At 39.9% G+C, this 18,955-nt stretch overlaps 2 protein-coding genes across 4 annotated transcripts; one reads left to right on the forward strand and one right to left on the reverse strand.

Moving 5' to 3' along the window:
* Positions 1 to 899: 899 nt before the first annotated feature.
* On the reverse strand, positions 900 to 14,634 carry sfxn2 (sideroflexin 2). Of its 3 annotated transcripts, none has more exons than XM_040039409.1 (13): positions 13,397 to 13,880; positions 13,176 to 13,235; positions 9,166 to 9,413; positions 8,447 to 8,617; positions 8,253 to 8,351; positions 7,483 to 7,558; positions 7,081 to 7,166; positions 4,980 to 5,040; positions 4,829 to 4,895; positions 4,680 to 4,729; positions 4,551 to 4,600; positions 4,417 to 4,464; positions 900 to 1,647 (listed from the first exon to the last, which is right to left on the reverse strand). In XM_040039409.1, exons 3-13 carry the CDS (start codon positions 9,318 to 9,320, stop codon positions 1,548 to 1,550), a joined length of 963 nt encoding a protein of 320 aa, XP_039895343.1. In that variant the 5' UTR covers positions 9,321 to 9,413; positions 13,176 to 13,235; positions 13,397 to 13,880; the 3' UTR covers positions 900 to 1,547. The 3 variants fall into 3 exon arrangements, with proteins under 3 accessions (XP_039895343.1, XP_039895344.1, XP_039895345.1); XM_040039410.1 differs by lacking the exon at positions 13,397 to 13,880 and adding an exon at positions 14,510 to 14,634 and having other exon boundaries at positions 1,548 to 1,647; XM_040039411.1 differs by having other exon boundaries at positions 1,548 to 1,647; positions 13,435 to 13,887.
* Positions 14,067 to 17,721, forward strand: arl3b (ADP ribosylation factor like GTPase 3b). Its single transcript, XM_040039424.1, has 6 exons — positions 14,067 to 14,194; positions 14,681 to 14,824; positions 14,916 to 15,032; positions 15,127 to 15,177; positions 16,355 to 16,540; positions 16,641 to 17,721. The coding sequence occupies exons 1-6, from the start codon at positions 14,087 to 14,089 to the stop codon at positions 16,686 to 16,688; spliced, it is 654 nt and encodes a 217-aa protein (XP_039895358.1). The 5' UTR covers positions 14,067 to 14,086; the 3' UTR covers positions 16,689 to 17,721.
* Positions 17,722 to 18,955: the final 1,234 nt, after the last annotated feature.

An 18,955-nucleotide genomic window follows, 5' to 3' on the forward strand; every position in this document is an offset into this window, starting at 1 on the left:
TGTGGGAGCATTTTGGAAGTTTTACTATAAGTGCCTGAATGAAAATGAAGTGAAACAGGTAGATATTCAAAAAAGGGATGGACATGGCCTTAGCTCTATGTGACAGCAGTCACTGCAGATGCTGAAGGGTGAGGATTGGTGCTTTTCTATTCAGCCGCCCAACTCTTTATTTATCAGCGCCCCATTGCCATTTGTGTTCAAGAGAAAATGCAAATGATTCCTGAAAGATGAGATTATTTTGTAATTTTAGAGCCAAAATTATATATAAAAAAGGGGTCCTTTAGAGCTGTAGAAACCTGGGTGATAAATGGTTAATTAAGAGAGCTTGTAGACTCCATCAGAGGGGGAATGTGTAAAGGCCTGACTGGGATTGGCTCTGTCAGAGGTCTCGCACTTTTTCCATGTTAAATTCAGAATTACATTATATTACTCTCACATATAAAATCTTAAATTTGGGACAGTCATATGTTAAAGACCCCAAAGTACCTTATTATTCTAACAAAGCACTTCACTGTCAGACTGCAGGGTAAAAGCAGAATGGGAGGCAGAGCCTTCAGCTATGAGGCTTTTCTACTATGGCACAAACTCCCAGGTTGGATTTGGGAAAGACTTTTAGTTCTGTGGGTTCAGCCCACTGCAGGACTTCTTTTCTTTCATGTAGCTGCAGAAGAACATTTTTTATTAAAGCAGCACTGACACTGCTGAGACATGCAGTGAGTTCTGGCATTCACATGACTCACATAAATGTGTCACAGAAGCCACTGAGTTTGCCGTTTTTCCTCACATGCTCCGGGTGCAGCTGAAGTCATGACTAACTTTCTCCATAAAGTTTGTTAAAGTTTGAGCATCTTCCACACGATGAACGATCACTGGATTAAATAAACACCACTGTGAGTAGATGTGCTTCAATTGTGTGTAGTTTTATTCCAGCTTACAGAGGTCAGAGTTGACACGGTGAAGGGATCCAGCTGTCAAACATCTCAGATAAATCACAGAGACAGATCACACATTTACCTCTTTTCTGGCAGAAGAGGGCAGCAGCCTCCACTGAACAACCTCACTAGACTTGACTCATGCATAGAGGAACCTTTTCTCTTTTTTTAAGGTTTCACAGTTAAGCCATTAATGCCTTCAGTGTTGCTTCTCTCCTACCACTTTGTAAAAAGGCACAGACTGTAAGAAGGTTTGGGAGACCCCATTTTCCAACATTGAGACAGAAACAATGGAAGCAGCTACAGGAGAGCCACACTCCGACAAAAAAGCGAACAGATTTATTCTGACGTGCTGTTCCTGAGAGTAGATCATTTGGTTTCTCAGCAGGAATCCAGACTGTTGTGATTAGAGTAAGAATTAAGTGACAGCATTGATCAAAAGTCCCACAGCAAACATCCAAAGACAAGCACCAGTTTGAAAATGTAATGAAAAAAAAAAAAGGAACAAAGAAGCATTTCATTGTGACTAATAATCACAGACTTAGGTCACGATATCGAAACACATGAATTGAGTCTTGTGCGTCGAATAGAAAACTCTAATCAACCCTCTTGACCTCAGAGGCCTTTGTTGAAGTAGACGTGTCGTATGCTGTCCCCATATTGAGACCTGATGGAGTCTCTCAGCTCAGGCTCCAGCTTCGAAACAGCCATAGAGCTGCAGGAGGAGGAAGAGAGGACAGAAAGGAAAAGAGGAGCACAGTCAAAGGTTTGTTTGCATATCAAGGCAAAACAAAGTGTTGTAGTCAATGCTAATGAAAGTGTAGAGGACAAAACACATTTTTGTCAGTAAAAAATAAAATAAAATCTACTCGGGTAATTAGGAAAGCAAATTATTATTTGACATGTACTTAATATTCATTGTTATAACGTTGTTATTACAGCTCTTCAAGGCCTCAGTAAAGAGTTATAAATGAGTTTTACAACACAGGATGCAAAATATATTTTAAAATGAGCAACATATTGAGGTTAAAAAGTTGCACTATTCTACTGTAAGTTTATAAAATCTCGGCAGGTTTTATTAAAGATAACTAGACATGTGCCGGTTTTTAGCACCGTGTGTGAACACTTTACTTCCTGAACCTTAAGGACGAAAGAACAGGCGATTTTAGGTTTATTTTCTCGCTGAATCGTTCGAGTTCTGGCTTAATCTCAATATAAAGAAAAGTGAGTCTTATGCCCCCAAAATTTTTAAAATAAGAACTGCATTTTACTTTATTTTCTTTAGTGTAAACTTACATTAAACATGGACAACATTTCATATAGACAGCAGTGTGCATGCTTTTACTCGTGCAAAAGCTTAAAAAGAGAGTGAACGTAAAGGTGGAAGCCAGTTTATGAGCTAAGGCCCAGTTTAACATGACTGTGAACCGTGCACAGCTGCTCCAGTAGAAAATATAGAATTGGTCAAGTAGAGAATAGATACTCTTTAAAGTTGAAATACTTCCAATGGGGGGGAAAAAACATGCTCTCCAAACTGAAAATCCATGAGAAAGTTTTGTGTTTTTACCCTAAACACCAGCTAAACCATAAGTCACAGTGAACATCTGGAAAGCAGTTGTTAAGCGTCTTCATTCCACGCTCGCTGGTGCTGCGTTTTAATTCCACTCACCTCACTGACATTTCATTTTTTAGCTTTGCCTTCAGAGAACAATGAGTTATGGACTACTGATCTGATTGTAGACCATTAGAAGCACCTGTTAACCGCACACTCATCAATAATATTTTTCTTTTATAAGCATTTTATATTTTTATGAAACAAGAGCAGCGGAGAGAGATGAGAATTAAACAAAGGGAACGGCATGTGGTACGCATCCTCACCATTTTACTATCGGGTCACTCCCAAACCTAAAATTTACGGCGGTAAGTCCAGACCTGGGCTGCACAATCAGACTAAACCAACATTTAAATCAATGATCATAAGTTCCCAAGCGGGCTTACATTATAATTTATATTTATAATTTGCTGGTAAGATGGAAATAAACTTGTAAAAATATGATTTGCCACATTTTATCTGAGTCTTTCAAAACAAACTAACATACAGATAAGCTGCATCCTTATTTGAAAATCTAACATCAGTTGAAATTGTTTCCCAAAAGTTAATTTTCTCTGTGAGTTTTAAACTGGATCTGAAGACTGAGATGATGAAATATGTCTGAGCGAGCTTGAGCGAACAACACGTTTGAAAGCTGATTAGAGGCCAAGACACTGCAGCAGGATTTATTGTAACTCCAGGAATTCCAGCATCGCAAATTAATCCACCAGCTGCACTAACACGGGCATATTTTATCGGACCAAAGCCGCAAGACTTGAAAACCTGAGCTTTCTGCTTTGGATTTTTAAAATCTAGTCGATTAGTGTGGACTAGTTTCTGTAGCAGAAGCTGATTGTGTGAAACAGCTACAACTTAACTTAGACACAGGTCTTGATAACCTGCCTCCTCCTATAGAGAAGGTTCTACAAAAACTCTTATATTTATGATTTATTCCTAAGTTTTGTCACACAGCACACTGTATTACTTTGATTTTTGTCAATTCGAACATATGTGAGAGAGAGCATACCATCTGAAGCTGAAGACAACGTGTCTTAAAGTGTTTTAAGGGCTATTCTGAGGCAACTCTAATGAACTCTTTTGATTACAAATACTATATTTCTACAGTACGGAAACCAACTCCACTCCTCCCTTCATCTAGAACTTCTCTGAACACTTTTCTGATGAGTTGAAGATCAAAAATTTAAATTGAGCTTCAAAAACAGAACCAACCAATGAGCAACTGCGCTGTAATCCTCCATCTTTTATATACAGTCAATGTTTATTTAAACAAAGGACTTTCTTTTTCCCTATTAATGTAATTGTGTGCAGTCCTATGAAAACTAAATACACCCTTACTGTTTCCACAGAAATTAAGAGAGTACGTAACAGCCAGGAGCTGCTAATCGTCAGCAGGTGTGGGAACCTCTATTAAAACAGAGGTTTTGGCAGTTTGCTGTTCTGGAACATTTGCTACAGTCCCAGCAAATTCATCCCAAAGTCAGTTTGTGCTCAAACAATCTGCAAAAAACCCAAGAGCTACATCACTGACTCTGCAGGCCTCAGTACAAAGAAAAAGACTGAACATGAAGGGCTTGTTTCTCAAGGTTGCCAGGAGAAAGCCCTTTCTCGCCAAAAGGAACGTGACAGCACAGCTTACTGTGAGCACGGCGGTGGAAGGCTGATGATGTGGGTTTATTTTGGAGCCACATGATCTCTACATCTTGTAGTCATTAAGTTAACCGTGAATTCCTGAAGTATCCTCAAGTCAAATGTGAGGTCTGAGGCTAAAGCTTGGCTGAAACTCTGTCACGTCACAGGACAACGAACTAATTATTTCTTGATGCTCCTTAAAGTCCACAAACTTGTGTGAAAGTAAAGAAACAGTTTCATTACCATCTCTGAGGGAACAGGGAGCAGGCAGCCGGCACCATGAAGATCAAACTTTGGGAAAAAAGGACAAAAGTTACCACTGAAATACTCCAGAGGACATTATAGTACACCTGACCCTGTAAACTCTCTGTACTTACAACCCTCCCACCAGCATCACTTGAATTGGTCCATGGAGAAATGTGATTCTCTGTAAAAAGCGAGAAAAGCACAATGAGGACAAATGCACACATTTAGCAGGAGAACGGTAATGAAGACGAACATCATACCTGCATGAACTTGTATTTTTCCAGCCTTTGCATGATGATGGGGAGGACAACTGACAAAAGGAGAAGAACAAGAACATTAAGTGAAGAAGAGAGAGAGGATTTGTCACATCTTCATGACATAACTTTCTCCTAAACACTTCTTTGCGTACTCATTCCTGGTGCGGCCATGGTAACCCGAGAAATGACCACCTGAGCGATGCCTTTTACTGCTGCTTTCTGCAAACAGAAAAAATGGAGACAATTTAAGAAAAAATAAACACATTACAAAGTGCCTTGAAGTGCCTTAAAGTGTGTCCGGACCGTAGAGTGGCCCAGTTTGTTGCCATTTTCATCTGTGACGGCGATGCCATTCAGAATTTCCCTAAAAAAAAAACAGAGAAAATGAAGATGAAAAGACTAAAAACAAAGAAAAAGGAAACTGAACATGAATAAGTGTTTCTCTTAGAGATAAGAGGGGAATGTGTTTATTGTGTTGTTTTATTCATTTATTTTGGATTTATTTTATAGCTTTATTGTTTTATGTCTTGCTCTGTACTTTAACAATATACAGTGTCAAGTACTGCACAGTTCACAGTAAACACTCTTTTATTGGGTCGCTATTCTGACTTCACTTCATCTTAAACCTTCAATACTGAAAACAAAAAAACAAAACAAAAAGAAGTGTAATAATCTGTAACGAGAGAGGATCTGTACTAAAGGCCCCAGACCCTTCCCTGTGTCTCATTCACCTTCAGTCTCTCCCCACTTTCTTAATAAATGCCCCAAAGCACCAAAATTAAGCTTTAAAAGGATGAAAAGTGCTCTCTCCAAATCACGAATGTCACAAGCATCAAACTGGAGAACAAAATTGTGAAAATGAGCCAGCTCCTGTTTTTCTACCCGTGGAATGCAACGATCTCTGCTGAGATTTCCAGAAAAAAAACTAAACAAAAAACATTAAGAGTGTGTAGAGTAACATTAAAAGTATAGATTTCTTGTTTTTGCAAACACAGAAACTTATAAGCAGCTCAGAGATTACACAGATGCACACAGAAATCAAGGTAAGCTAGTTAAAGATGTTAACTTTATGATATTTCATCAAAATGCTAATATCTTGAACTACGACTGCTGCGTCTGTTGTGCCAACTCTACACAAACACATACAGAAGTCCTAACCATCCCAGTTTAGCAAGTAAATATGCCAACTTTAAATAATTTGTGCAACTGGTTTGGCAGGTAGTTAATTATTGCATAATGGCCATTCAAAGTAAAAGTTAAAAATAAGCTTTAAGGCGACGTGATGTTCCGAGAAACAAACACATTTACTGAAGTTAAAGCTGGAATTTTCTTTGCGTTTACGAGCCTTAATTAATCCTAAAAACTCAAAATCTCTGAAATTTAAACCACAAATTTATGGAGAAAAAGCCAAATCTGCTTTGAATTTAATTTAACAAATGATATGACTTCACTTTGTGAGGGTGGATCATCAAACTGCAGGCAGATGGTAAACAATGACAGCACACATTAGTAAGAAAGTGCGACAGTAAATGACACCATCGGTACGCTGGAAAATCTTTCTTCTGATAATCTGGTGATTCAAAGTTAAAATAACAAGTATTTCCTTATTGCTTTAATTCCGGCACAAATAATTATTTAATTAAACAATGGCTATAACATCTGCTAGTTGTTACTTTAAACCCTATTTTTCTTCTACTTTTTTTTTTATTTTATTTTTTTTATCTGTGCCATTAGTGCCAAGGCTTTCTACTAAATCTGTTCTTTCCTTCTTATTTTAACTTCAATGGCCCAAATATGCCGTGATATAAAACAAAAGGGTGGAGACAGCTAAATTTCTGACTTCCCAGGGACCCTTGGTAGATAAAAAAGGTCTACCAAACTGAATAAATATAGTCGTGCTGGAAGCATGGACATGTGAACCAAATTTAATGAGATTCAGTGAAATAGTTGTTGAGATCACTGAGATAATTAGGATTCTGGTTGAGTATTGGTGCACTTAACCTTCCATCAAGAAGATGTTGAAATATAAAGTAGAAGTTTGTTTGAAAACGATGCTGGTGGAGCTAAAGGAAAACATGCAAAGACCGAAGGCTTCATCATCTGGAAACCATGAACATCTGTGCAAAATTTCACGGCAAATCATCCAATAGCTGTTGAAATATTTCAGCATGTACCAACTGACCTACATTACCATCCCCTGAGCCATAGCTAAAAGAGATTTACACATCACGCCACTATTTTAAGATCAGTAATTCTCCAGAACACCTTCTCTCAGGATCTAACACAGCAAACACTGCTCTGTGGTTGAGTATCCTCAGGAAGCCTGCCCTTACAGAGTCGCTGTGTTTCAGCAGACATGGCCAAAAAAACCCTGCAGTTCAAAGAAAAACGCAGGAGGACTCACTGCTGCCTCATCATGGGAATGTTAACACAGTTGGCAGCTGCCACAGCTACAAAAGGGACCCAGCGAGCCACGAGAGGAGGAGCTTTCTGTGGGAAAAAGCAGAGAAAAGTCATCATGAATATCAGTGTAATACCTGTAAAGATCTGTGCAGCTGTGACTGGGTTAAAGGGACATTTTCAGCTTTTGTCCCTGTTGGTTTTTGTTCACCAACAGCAACAGGATATATATGACAGAAACCAAGAAAAAGCATAACAGGTCTGATCCAAACTATTATTTATAAGTTGGTTTGGCCACAATTTTAAACATAGGGCATAAAAGCGATCGCATCCAGATAAGTTTGACAACGAAACACTTCTTAAAAACAGTCAGCGCTGTATGAGTTCCTGCGTGCAGCATTTGTACCTTTGTGTAGAGGTTCAGTCCGACCGCTGTTGCTAAAGCTGTGCTGGTCGCTGTAACGTAGGCTACTCCTATCTGTCTGAGAGACACAACAAAGGCATCGAACAGCAGCTGCTATTAGAAAACTGTTTTTTTTTTAATGTTTACATAAATAGGCATATAAAATAGCCAGCATTCAGTATGTGGAGCTCTCACACGTTTTGTTTTGCATCCAGATAAAATTAAGGTGTGTTTAAATGCACCCATGTTTATATTTATCCAAATACTGCAAGTGTGCATTTGGTTAAGCTTCCACTACATGCCATTTTTATGATACACTGTGAAAGGGGTCATTTCCTGCTTTGTGCTACAGGTTCGAAAGGATAACTCTAGAAAATATCTCCCATAATTGTCCAAAGTTCATGTGTGAAAACTGCTTTACAGGTGCATGGCATGATATCCACCAGCACACACCATGCACCTGATGGCTGGATATGAAGAAAGCTACCTGTAAATCAATCCAAGAAGACAGGATCAAATCAGTTTGTTGTGCAGACCACTTTGGAAGGAAGTTTGAAACAATTATTACCGATAAGGTAAAAGTATCTGACGAGAAGTCTTTCCCTGTGGTAACCTAGTTACCATGGGAAAGTGGCAGTGAAACTTGCTACTGCTCTTTTTACCTCTACTGATGCCCTCAAAAATTTCTAGTTGCCTGCTGATGCTGTGAGAGTTCACTGCATTCTTATCTGGAGGATGTGAAATGACAAATTTAAAGTCTTAAGAGCGCTTACTTGGGAGTGATGGGGGAGGCAGCGTTGCGGTTGGTGTAGTTGACTAAAGCGTTGAAGGACTGATTTACCCACTGCCAGAACACCACAGCAGGAACTGTCCTAGAAACAGACATGAATTATGAAACCTGTAGAACTTCCTCTGCAAGAAAGTAGGATGTGGTAAAATGCAGCTCTGCCTGTTCGCTCTTCTCTACCTGTAGAACTGCAGCATGAAGCCGGTGATGGCCATGCCTCCGGGTACCTGGAATGACATGCGGCCGATGAGGTTCATGCGGTCTCCTGTGTCTGGGTGAAAAGCTGAGTCGTAGAGCTTCTTAGCGTAGTAGAGCTGCTCTGCTGTGGTGCCGGGAGGGATGGATCCCGCTCTGCAAAGCAGCAAAAAAACAAAAACACACTCAATGACGCTGGCGGAGCCTTTCGTAACTACAACACAGATTTATAATAAAATCTGCAGAAGCACGGTTACATCACAGAGAACAGGGTATGAAGCAAAACGTTGAAGGTAAAATGGGAATTTCTACGATTTTGCCACAGACATGACAGGTGGTTTCCTTCTTTACTTAAACTACTCTTCTGCCGTTAGTTTTGTGTTCTGCATGTGAATTGCAATTATTTGATTGCAGAATGCTCTTTTTTTTCAGGGTGAGTATTAGGACTGTCCTACTGTGGCTGTCTGCGGGGGGGTTTCAGGGTTTCCCCTCTATTCTGTGGAATAAAGGGGGAAACCAGAGCTCCTAAAAGGAAACCCACTGGGAGAACATGCAAACTGCAAACAATCTTTCCATTTCCAGGTTTGAACCCAGGATAGAGCAAGCCAATGAGCCACTGTGCCCTGAATGTCTTTTATCAAAGGAAACTTGAGGACGGTCACATGACACGAGACATTTTAGAGCTTGTGCATTCATTTTCTCACCTGCAGCTTTCTACTAAAGCTTTGGCCTCATCTAATCGTGAGTCAGGCAGGAGCGCTGTTCGGCAGTCGGTGATGTTGAAGAAATGTTTTAGTCTCCCCATGAACGTAGACTGATCCCATCGTGGTGCGTCGATGTCAAACGAGCTCAGAGCCATTGCGTCTGTTAAAATCCAGGTGCAGATTAATGCATCAAAAAGCCTCGCAGCTTGTGTTAGTGCGGGACGTCACTCAGCAGCTGCAGTCAGATCCTGAGGAAAAGAGGAAGAAAGACATTATTACAGGACAATCAAAGAGTTGGTGAATAGTTAATGCATGCTCTTGTCCTCCTTTGAGCTGATGTAACATTAACAGATTTTTGTTTTTTTAGCTCAGCGGCTCAGAGACACTAGTTTTCTTTACCTTTGAAATCAACGTCCCACATGCAAAGGTGTATGTTTATAAAGCTGAGACACAACACAAAACTTATTTGGATAATTAACATCCAAACAGTCTCTTCGGTTTCCCTAATCTAAGAATTTCATAACACTCCCTTGGGTTTGAAAATAGATGTATCCATAACAAATCTGAAAAGCTGTGAGCTTTACTTTAGTTTCTAGTACCAGTCCAACGCTTCATTCCATTGTGGTTCTGGATGTAAGGAGTCCATGCGAACACGTAATCACCCTTTTAGCCTTTCTGCTTCCATAATGAAGGATTGACTGGACTCATGGGGTCACTTAATTAAATTTGCGAGAGCTTTGACAGTGATGTCAGTGTCTACAGCACCAAACCTACAACAGCAGAGTGAACCCAGACAGCTGTTTGTTATATCGGCGTACATGCTGAATTTGATGCTCATGACGGTGATGTTTAAGAGGAGAAAACTGAGCAAATGTGCGAGATACAAAAACAGCTATTTTAATATTATTGATTGATTCATTGATAAGTTTTACAAGCCATCATTTCTTACAACAAATGAAGCAGATCACACATCCGGAGTTAATTCAAAGCCTTGAGTTTGTATTTGATAGCTTTTAACTGTAATTTTAAATATAAGGTCCAAAGGAATGCAAGTGCAAGTGAGAGAGACTTTCATTAGACTAAAAGAAATAAATAAATAAACCCATCCGAGAGACAGCAAAAACTTCAGGAGTGGCCAAATCAAGAATCTGGTATATTTATAAGAAGGAATGAGACGGCCAGCTCAGCAACACCAAAAGGCCTAAAGACGTCAAAGTCTACCTAGATCACCTTGAAGGTGCAAGCCACTGGTTACACTGGTCTAGAAGTCCAGAATAGACTGTGCCAGAAAGCATCTAAAAGAGCCTGCATAGTTATGAAAAAAAAATTTAAAAACTGAAAATACTAATCAAGGTAGACGAGAATGATGGGAAGAGAAAAGTATGAAGAAGAAGAGAAACGGCTCATGATCTGAAGTGTAAATGGTGGAAGCGATGTTATGGCATGGACATGTATGGCTACCACTGCAACCGGGTCACTGGTGTTTATTGATGACGTGACTGCTGATAAAAGTAGCAGGATGAACTCTGAAGCATGCATTACTCTCTGCTCAGATTCAGCCAAACTATTGGAACGGGCTTGCAAATAGATAATCACCCAAAGAACTGCAACAACATTCCTTTGCCTTGAGTTTCTCAAAGCAAAGAAATGAGATATCCTTTAACAGCTTTACCAGAGCAGGCTTTTCATTTATTAAACCAGAAAGGTACAAAGACCCAGAAAAGATCCTTGAATTCAAGCTGAAAGTCTGCACTTCAGTCACAGCTAAACTACTAAAATTGTATCTTTATCCAACAAATTACTGACCTGACAGTATAAAATGCTTTAAGTGCAAAGAATAAAACCTGTGATATAAATGTGGTTTGTATTGTACAAAGGAATTTCAGAGCTCAGCAACTTGCCTTCCTCATAAAATTATGGTGGTTATAGCCACAAAAGTAACATATTTAAATACTTTGCTCCACATCTCCTAGAGGAAACGGTGCCCATGTTGGCATTAAACACTGGTAAACATACTAACTTTCGTCTGTTCAGCATCATTCCTCCAACCCCTGCTGCGATATCGTTGCTCTGACTATCCTGTAGCTTTGTAGCTCAGGCTCTCTAAAGTTAGGCTGTTGGAAACATCTGCTCTTGGGTTTAAACCAAACACAAACTGCCTAAAAACCCTCAAAGCCCAAACGTCTACTAGAAATCATCAACAACCTCCTGTTAATGGGTCCTCGGGTAGTGATTTTGAGTTTTTTCGCAACTGCACCATTGTGCTTGCTTTGAAGCAACCGGGGGATCCAAAACGTGCTGACTACAGCTCAGCCTATCCAAATGTCCCACAGTTCATCTCCATTAGGCACTTACTGTAAGTTTTAGGTAAGTTTTGAAACAGGTGAAATGTAAGGGCGAGGAGAAGAGGATATCGGCGGTCTCTGAAGGTTCAGCCTGGTTGGAACTGGATTATTTCTGAAGCTGTTTGTTTACAAAATAGGTCAAAGGTCTGTGGAACATGGTCGAGAATAAGTCAACGTAGATCCTATTACCAGGAGATATAAATAATAATATTAAAGAACATATATAGGACTGCATCTGAAAAAAATTATTACACCTTCATAACTCTTTATTTTGTTTGATTAAAGATTCAGTTTACAGTTAATTTAAAACAGAGAGAACAACAAATCTTCACATTTAAAAGCTAAAACTAGAAAAGACTGAACTTTTTTTTCATGACAAATTATTAAACACTTGCTTTTAACTATGTAAAGCACTTTGTGCTACATTTTTTCTGTATGAAAAGTGCTTTATAAATAAAGATTGATTGATTGATTGATTGATTAAAAAAAGGTGATGAGGACAAAAAGCCTTAGCAGCAGAGCACGTATCCCGAAACTCTTGATGTAGTGCTTTAACTACATTTTTAAACAACTTATCAAGCCTTTATCAAATATTTCCACCTGGACCAAACCAAATAATGAAACTGTCACCTGTAGTGAAGGTCAGCAGGGTGCTAATCAATTTGGCCACGGTCACGAAGAACATGATTGATTTGTTCATTGATAAATCAATAGGGAGGCTGACTGATTATATTGTGAATAATAATAATAATGGATTGCATTTATATAGTGCTTTTCAGGGCCCTTAAAGCGCTGTACAATTCCACTATTCATTCACTCTCACATTCACACACTGGTGGAGGTAAGCTACAGTTGTAGCCACAGACTGACAGAAGCGAGGCTGCCATATCGCGCCATCGGCCCCTCTGGCCATCACCAGTAGGCGGTAGGTGAAGTGTCTTGCCCAAGGACACAACGACCGAGACTGTCCGAGCCGGGGCTCGAACCGGCAACCTTCCAACCTGCCAACTCTTTGAGCCACGAATAAGACACAACATTGCAAGAAGACCTAAATGTTTGCTGCAGGGCAACAGCACAGCACAGATCCCATAAATTATTGATAAGAGGAGCAGTTACTTGGGTAAAACTGCAAGTATTGCACTTTAGTAATGCTCAATTACAAGTTCAACTCCCATAGATAAATCACTAAAAGTACTAAACGAAGCTAAATAATCCCTGACAGATATGATTATGTAATAAAATGATAATAAGCAATGTTTTGCTGTAAAGCAACATTTCACTGCTGTAGCTGGCTAAGACCAGGCTTGGTTAAAGTGGACCAACTATTGAAACAAATGAAGAGCAAATTGCGAAATATTCACATATAAGGGGCTGGAACTGTGTGGGGGTTTTTGTTGTTGTTGTTTTGTTTGTATATTTTGAATGAAAAATCAGTGATTATTAGTGAAGTAGTAGAGTCAACTGATCGATCAACCAATGATTACTATTTCTTCATCCATATGGTGGAGTAAACGAAATAAGAGATGTAACGTGCAGAGTACTGCAGTACAGGTAGTTACTGACTAGCAGAAGGTTGCCAAACTGGATCTGTAGGCCAGAGCCCTCGTAACATCTGGATAAGTAGTAGCACGTGGCTGCTAATGGTTGAAATGTTAAATTACTTACATGCAGTTTGTGGAGAAGAGAAATGTGTAGAGACCTGTGTGAAGACAACCGACCAGAGTGCTGTGAAAAGAGTGAAAACATGTCAGTTGGGGCTCACTGACTGATGCAACTCAGTCCTCGCGTTACCAGCTGGGTCTGACGGGGGGGGACCCCCAGCAAAGCACGAGCCAAAACACCGACACACCGGCTGCTAACACCGCCCTTTGAAACCGAAAATATACCTGTGTATACACCTCCAACGGACCAGCAGAGCACGAACCTGCCAGGTGGTCAGCTCAACTCCCGTGCAGGCATAGTAAAAGAAAAAAAAAAATGCGCACGTGGCAGGTTGTCCTCCAATCAAAGGCTGGAGCAGATGGGGCAGATCCTTGCGTTTAAACCGGTGGAAACCGAACCTGATATTTGGCTGAAGTCTAAAATTAAATCAGAAACTGGGGGGGCGGTTCCAGATGTTGAATCAACCCCCTCCAGTTTACAGCTACTGTTAGTAGCTAGCTAATTACTTCGGTGACATTATATCCGGTTTGTTATGGTAAAAAGTAGTAAAAATGTATGTCCGTTGACTTATTTTAACATTATGGACAAGAAGAGTGCACAAAATGAGATTTCAAAGTGTACTGTCTAAAGACAATTAAACGTTTAGCAGGTAGCTAACTAAACTCGTCCACCTTAGTTTTGGGTTTAGCGATGCCTTCATGGTACTTTGTTTAAAACAAAATGTAAATAAGGAACACCCGTTTACCCTGGTCTGCTGCGATAATGACCACTTAGTAACGAGCCGCTACAAGAACGAATAACACAGGGAAATAAATGATAATGAACAGAATGTATACACTTCGATTACAAAAGAAAAGCATATCCCCTCAAAACAGTATCAGAGTCGGCATTTTGTATTTTACCCATTTAAAAAAATGTTTCATGAATGCAACACGACGCGGAATCTGTGCGTATCTCTGCGTCTGACGTCACTCCCCTTAGTAACCCTCGGCGGCGTCTCCAGGAGAGAAGGCAACAAGATGGTGAGTTTTAATTTATCGCAAACATTAGCGCATAACCTAACACAAACTTCCTCGAGTGCTCATACTTCTACACCTTATCGTCCATTTTTAGTTATATCAATTGTAATAAATTCCGTCACCACCAGGTTGACAAAGAAAAAAAATCGACTGCCTTGTTGCTTCGTTCAGTTATCAGGGGAGATTAGCTTAGCACGTTAGCTGTGTTTAGCTCCCATTTGCGTGCCGTTATCTAGCCCTGCCTGGGAAACAAATTAGCCGTAAGGATCAAGAAAGTCAAAGCACAAGATCTGACTTGCTGCTCAGAGGATCTGTTACCGTTAGACGAGTGCTTGTACATCATCAAAATCCATAGAGGGTGCTAGAAATGGCCTGTTGGTGGATGGAAAGAAGAGATGTGTTTTTGCAATGGTGGTTAGCTGCAGCAGTGCTCCCCCTGTCCCCCCGGAACAGTAACACCACGCTGCTGTTTTTAACTGCTTGTTGTAGGGATTGCTGTCCATCCTGCGCAAGCTAAAGAGCACACCAGACCAGGAGGTGAGGATACTGCTGCTGGGTCTGGACAACGGTGGGAAGACCACACTCCTTAAACAGTTGGCATCTGAGGACATCAGTCACATCACGCCCACGCAGGTAAGACACAAAGGATGTTTGTATACAAAGCGTAGTCGTGGAACTTTCATGCGTTTCGCCTCCTCTTACTTATTTTATCTTCTTCCTGCAGGGATTCAACATTAAGAGCGTGCAGTCTCAGGGGTTTAAACTAAATGTCTGGGACATTGGAGGCCAGAGGAAGATCAGGCCGTACTGGAGGAACTACTTTGAAAACACAGATGTTCTGGTGAGGAGATGATGCACCAAATGAAGCAATATGACCTTAATTTCAGTAACATGCAACTCTTTCACACACTAACAAAGAAAACTTTTTGTTTCAGATTTATGTCATTGACAGCGCTGACAGAAAGAGGTTTGAGGAAACGGGTCAGGTATGTAACTGTGTATAAGGGTTTTGGCTCCTCACCAAAGAAGTTTCAGTTTCCTACCAAATGAACGGTGATAAAAAAAAAGATTTGGACTATATATAGTTATAAGTGAATTATAAGTAATTAGGGTTATTCCATTTCAGATCTTTGTAGGTCTTCTGCTCAACCTTGTACCATTCTTCGTAACAGAAATGAAAAATAAAACCAAGTTTTGGAGTTTCCAGATGGTTCTCTAATTATGACTGAAAAAAATAGTTAAATATATGCATATTTAAAAATTTTGAACCTTCCTTTACCTACCGTTTTGAGAAGTACTGCCCTGGAGGAGTCTTATAATTCAACTTTAATTTTTAATGTACTAAGAGGTGTTAAAAATGTCAAAAAGGATTCTACATGCTTTATTTTACAGTATTGTGAAACTCAACTCTATACCAATTCTATAGTAAATGTCACTAGTTGTTTTTCACATGTTTTTACAGGTGTGTGTTCGAATATGGGACTTTACACGACTGTTTGAATTTTGTTTTTAATATATCTGTCCCAGATTATACATACTGGTTCATTTTATGGCAAGAAAGCCAATTATTTTATTTATTTTTTATTAAACAGCTGATTATTTCCCCCAAATCATTTGTAAATGATACCAAACCAATCCTAAAACTTTTAAATTAATAAGCAAGAAATACATTTTATTTATAGTTTTTTAATAATTACAGAAGCTGAGGATATAGTGTTTAAGGTGTTAGGCTATATAATATATATTTTATGTTAGAAATAGAGAAAACATGGATAATTCCATGTTTTGCTTCTGACTTTAAATGTGGCTAATGCGTTCACCTTACACACGAAAAATACCTGGTTTGATTCCGGGAGGAGACCCAAACCAGCCTCAGGATGTACAAGCTAGTGCAAGCCCCAAGCCCGGATAAATTGAAAGGTTGTGTCAGGAAGGCCATAAGGCATAAAATCATAAAATCTGACCCAAATCAAATATCCAATATATCCATGTGGCAAACTCCTGGGAAATAAAGTAGCAGCTTAAAGGTCTTCTTCTTCTTAAGGATCTGAACCCTAGAGCTGTTTTACATTACAGTATAGTTGAAGTCCCTTCTGGTTGTGTAAGTGTGTGTCTGTCATGTTGTGTAGCTGACAGATGTGTGTGTCTGTGTGTGCGCTGCAGGAGCTGGCTGAGCTGCTGGATGAGGAGAAGCTGAGCGGTGTTCCTGTGCTGATCTTTGCAAACAAACAGGACCTCCTGACCGCCGCCCCAGCCTCCGAGATCGCAGAGGGTCTCAATCTGCACACCATCCGGGATCGCATGTGGCAGATCCAGTCCTGCTCCGCCCTCACTGGCGAGGGGATTCAGGTGAGCAGATGAACTGTGCTTCACCTTTGTTGCATTTAAAAATTATACATATATCTATATTTTCCTTCTCACCCCACTGCTTCCCCTAAATTTAATACAGGAGGGCATGAACTGGGTCTGCAAGAGCGTCAACTCTAAGAAAAAATAGCTTTGCTTGTAGTCTTCTACTAATCAGGAGGACCAGCAGCAGCAACAGCAGCAGCACACACGCATACACTGACACACATTGCACCCTCCTGAGCCTTAGTACAAGGGATATACCTGTGAATGTACACACACTACTAATCCAACATGGACTTGGAGTTTTTAACCCCTCTGCATTCCCGCATCGCTGATGTTTACTAATCTCAGCACATCTTTCTGTGCTGGCCTCTACAACGAGGAGGGGCGTTTGCCTTCAAAAGGGAACCCAAACCAGCATATCGACCCCTTCCACCCCTCCGCCGTCCACCCACGTCACCATCTCTGTCCAACCGCAGCCACCCATGCGCAGCCTGTCACAGCCTCAAACATTCCCATTAAACTGCTGTCTTTCACTGGAATTCCAACATGTTCTTTAAGCTCTTTCACACGCTGTCCTGGAAACCACCCCCCTCCCTCCATCTCACCCCTATGTCGTGACAGTTTTTGTTGTTTTTGGTTCTTCTTCATTCCACAAAAGGCTGTAACGCGCTTTTCCTGCTATGGCTCTGTTCAAAGTGACGTATATTTTTGTAATTGTCTTATTTATGGTGAAGTAGAGTGTAGAGCGCTTTTGAACAACAGCTCATGCAGCGTGTGTGTGTGTGTGTGCGCGTGCGTGTGTGTGTGTGTGATTTCAAGGATGTTTGAGAAACAGTCCAACTCCCCCCACTACAGATAAAATAATACTCTACATGTTAATATGTAAAAAGGAGGCTGAAATTAAATGGTTAAGGACATTTTTCGATCAACTGTAAATAGCTCAGCTCTGTGTTCATATGTTACGTTATGCACATGTTATAGAGTATTTGTTACCCTGCTGTAGTCTATAATGTTTGCATATCTAATGTATGCCTGCAGATCTGTAACAGAGGAATAGGTACTGTATGTCCCAGTGCATTTCTATGTGCAGGTAATTCGCTCCTTTTGATATTCTTGAATGTAATCTGTTCAGAGCTGAAGATACTGTATGTGAATAAAAACACGAGAAAAATGTTTCACAAGTCTTACATTTATTTAGTTTCTGGATGCAGTAACATACTTGGATACTGAAGACTTGGTCACATAAGCAGGTGGAGTCGTGTGCTTAATGACAACAACCACCCTCTGCGGAGAGGCCGCTGTGGGAGCTGATGGGTGGGGCGCAGAGCATTGTTTTCACTATCAAAATGTGGATTTGATCTAGCAGTACGATACCCTACTTGTATGGAACTGCAGCACATATTTGTCCCTCTTGTGTGCTGGTATAAGCCTGCGTCACACAAGATTATTATACAGTGAGATAATAGGTGTGGAAAAAGCAAAGATTTTAGTTAACCAAAACAGAAATAACTAGACTTTTATGGGGGGGAGTGTTCACTGGGACAGTGTGCATGAGTGTGAGTCAACTGCCTTCATTTAGTGTTTGTGTTGAGAGTCATGACAATACAAAATCAAACAAATCTGTAAAAATGCTTCCAGAACCTTTCAGAATGAGCTGATTATTTTATATTAAGTAAGTTTAGTACATTTAATGACCCATGCAAAATTTTACCTTTCTTCTGGGATTTCCTTCTGAACTACCAGCCCTTGAATTATATAGGCATTGCTATAAGTGTTCTGCTTTTCAAGTTGCCTTATGTCTTCTAGCATATTTGAGCTGTCCTAATTTTTCAAATACAAAAGATATCCACATGAAATTTCCAGGGCTGAAAGACACATTTACTGAAAAACAGCAACCAAACCAGTTTTACACGTTCCCCATGTGTCACGATCTCATTTTTGTTCTATGGGGAAACTTGAGCATCAGTATCATGGGATATATGACAGCTTCAATAGCAAAACTGGACCACTTTAATGTCTAGGATGTAGAGTAATAGAAACAAGCTCTGGCACCCAAGATGTTTTCTCTGTTTTCTGTTAATTCACTGGAAAAGTTCAAAAAGTATATATTGGGTAAACTTGCAGGGGTTATATCACCATGTGTGGTAGGTGACGGCTAAAACAAGGTTTAGCATATTATAAAGGTCTGATTTCTATCTATATTTTAATACTGGGATCATCTTCTAGCCATGATTTGTTTCTAATATAGTCCAATTTTGCACAAATTAAATCCAAAACCTGAAATTCTATTTATTCAAACAATTAAAACCATGTTAATGTTGAATAAGTGAGCTTTAAATGATGTTTAATAAAATATTCCTTCTAGATTTTCTTGAAATTCCATATTATTAACGAAAGACTCAGAGGTCTCCT

This window comes from Simochromis diagramma, unplaced genomic scaffold (genome assembly GCF_900408965.1).
Source record: "Simochromis diagramma unplaced genomic scaffold, fSimDia1.1 OVJJ01000402.1, whole genome shotgun sequence".
Classification (NCBI taxonomy): domain Eukaryota; kingdom Metazoa; phylum Chordata; class Actinopteri; order Cichliformes; family Cichlidae; genus Simochromis; species Simochromis diagramma.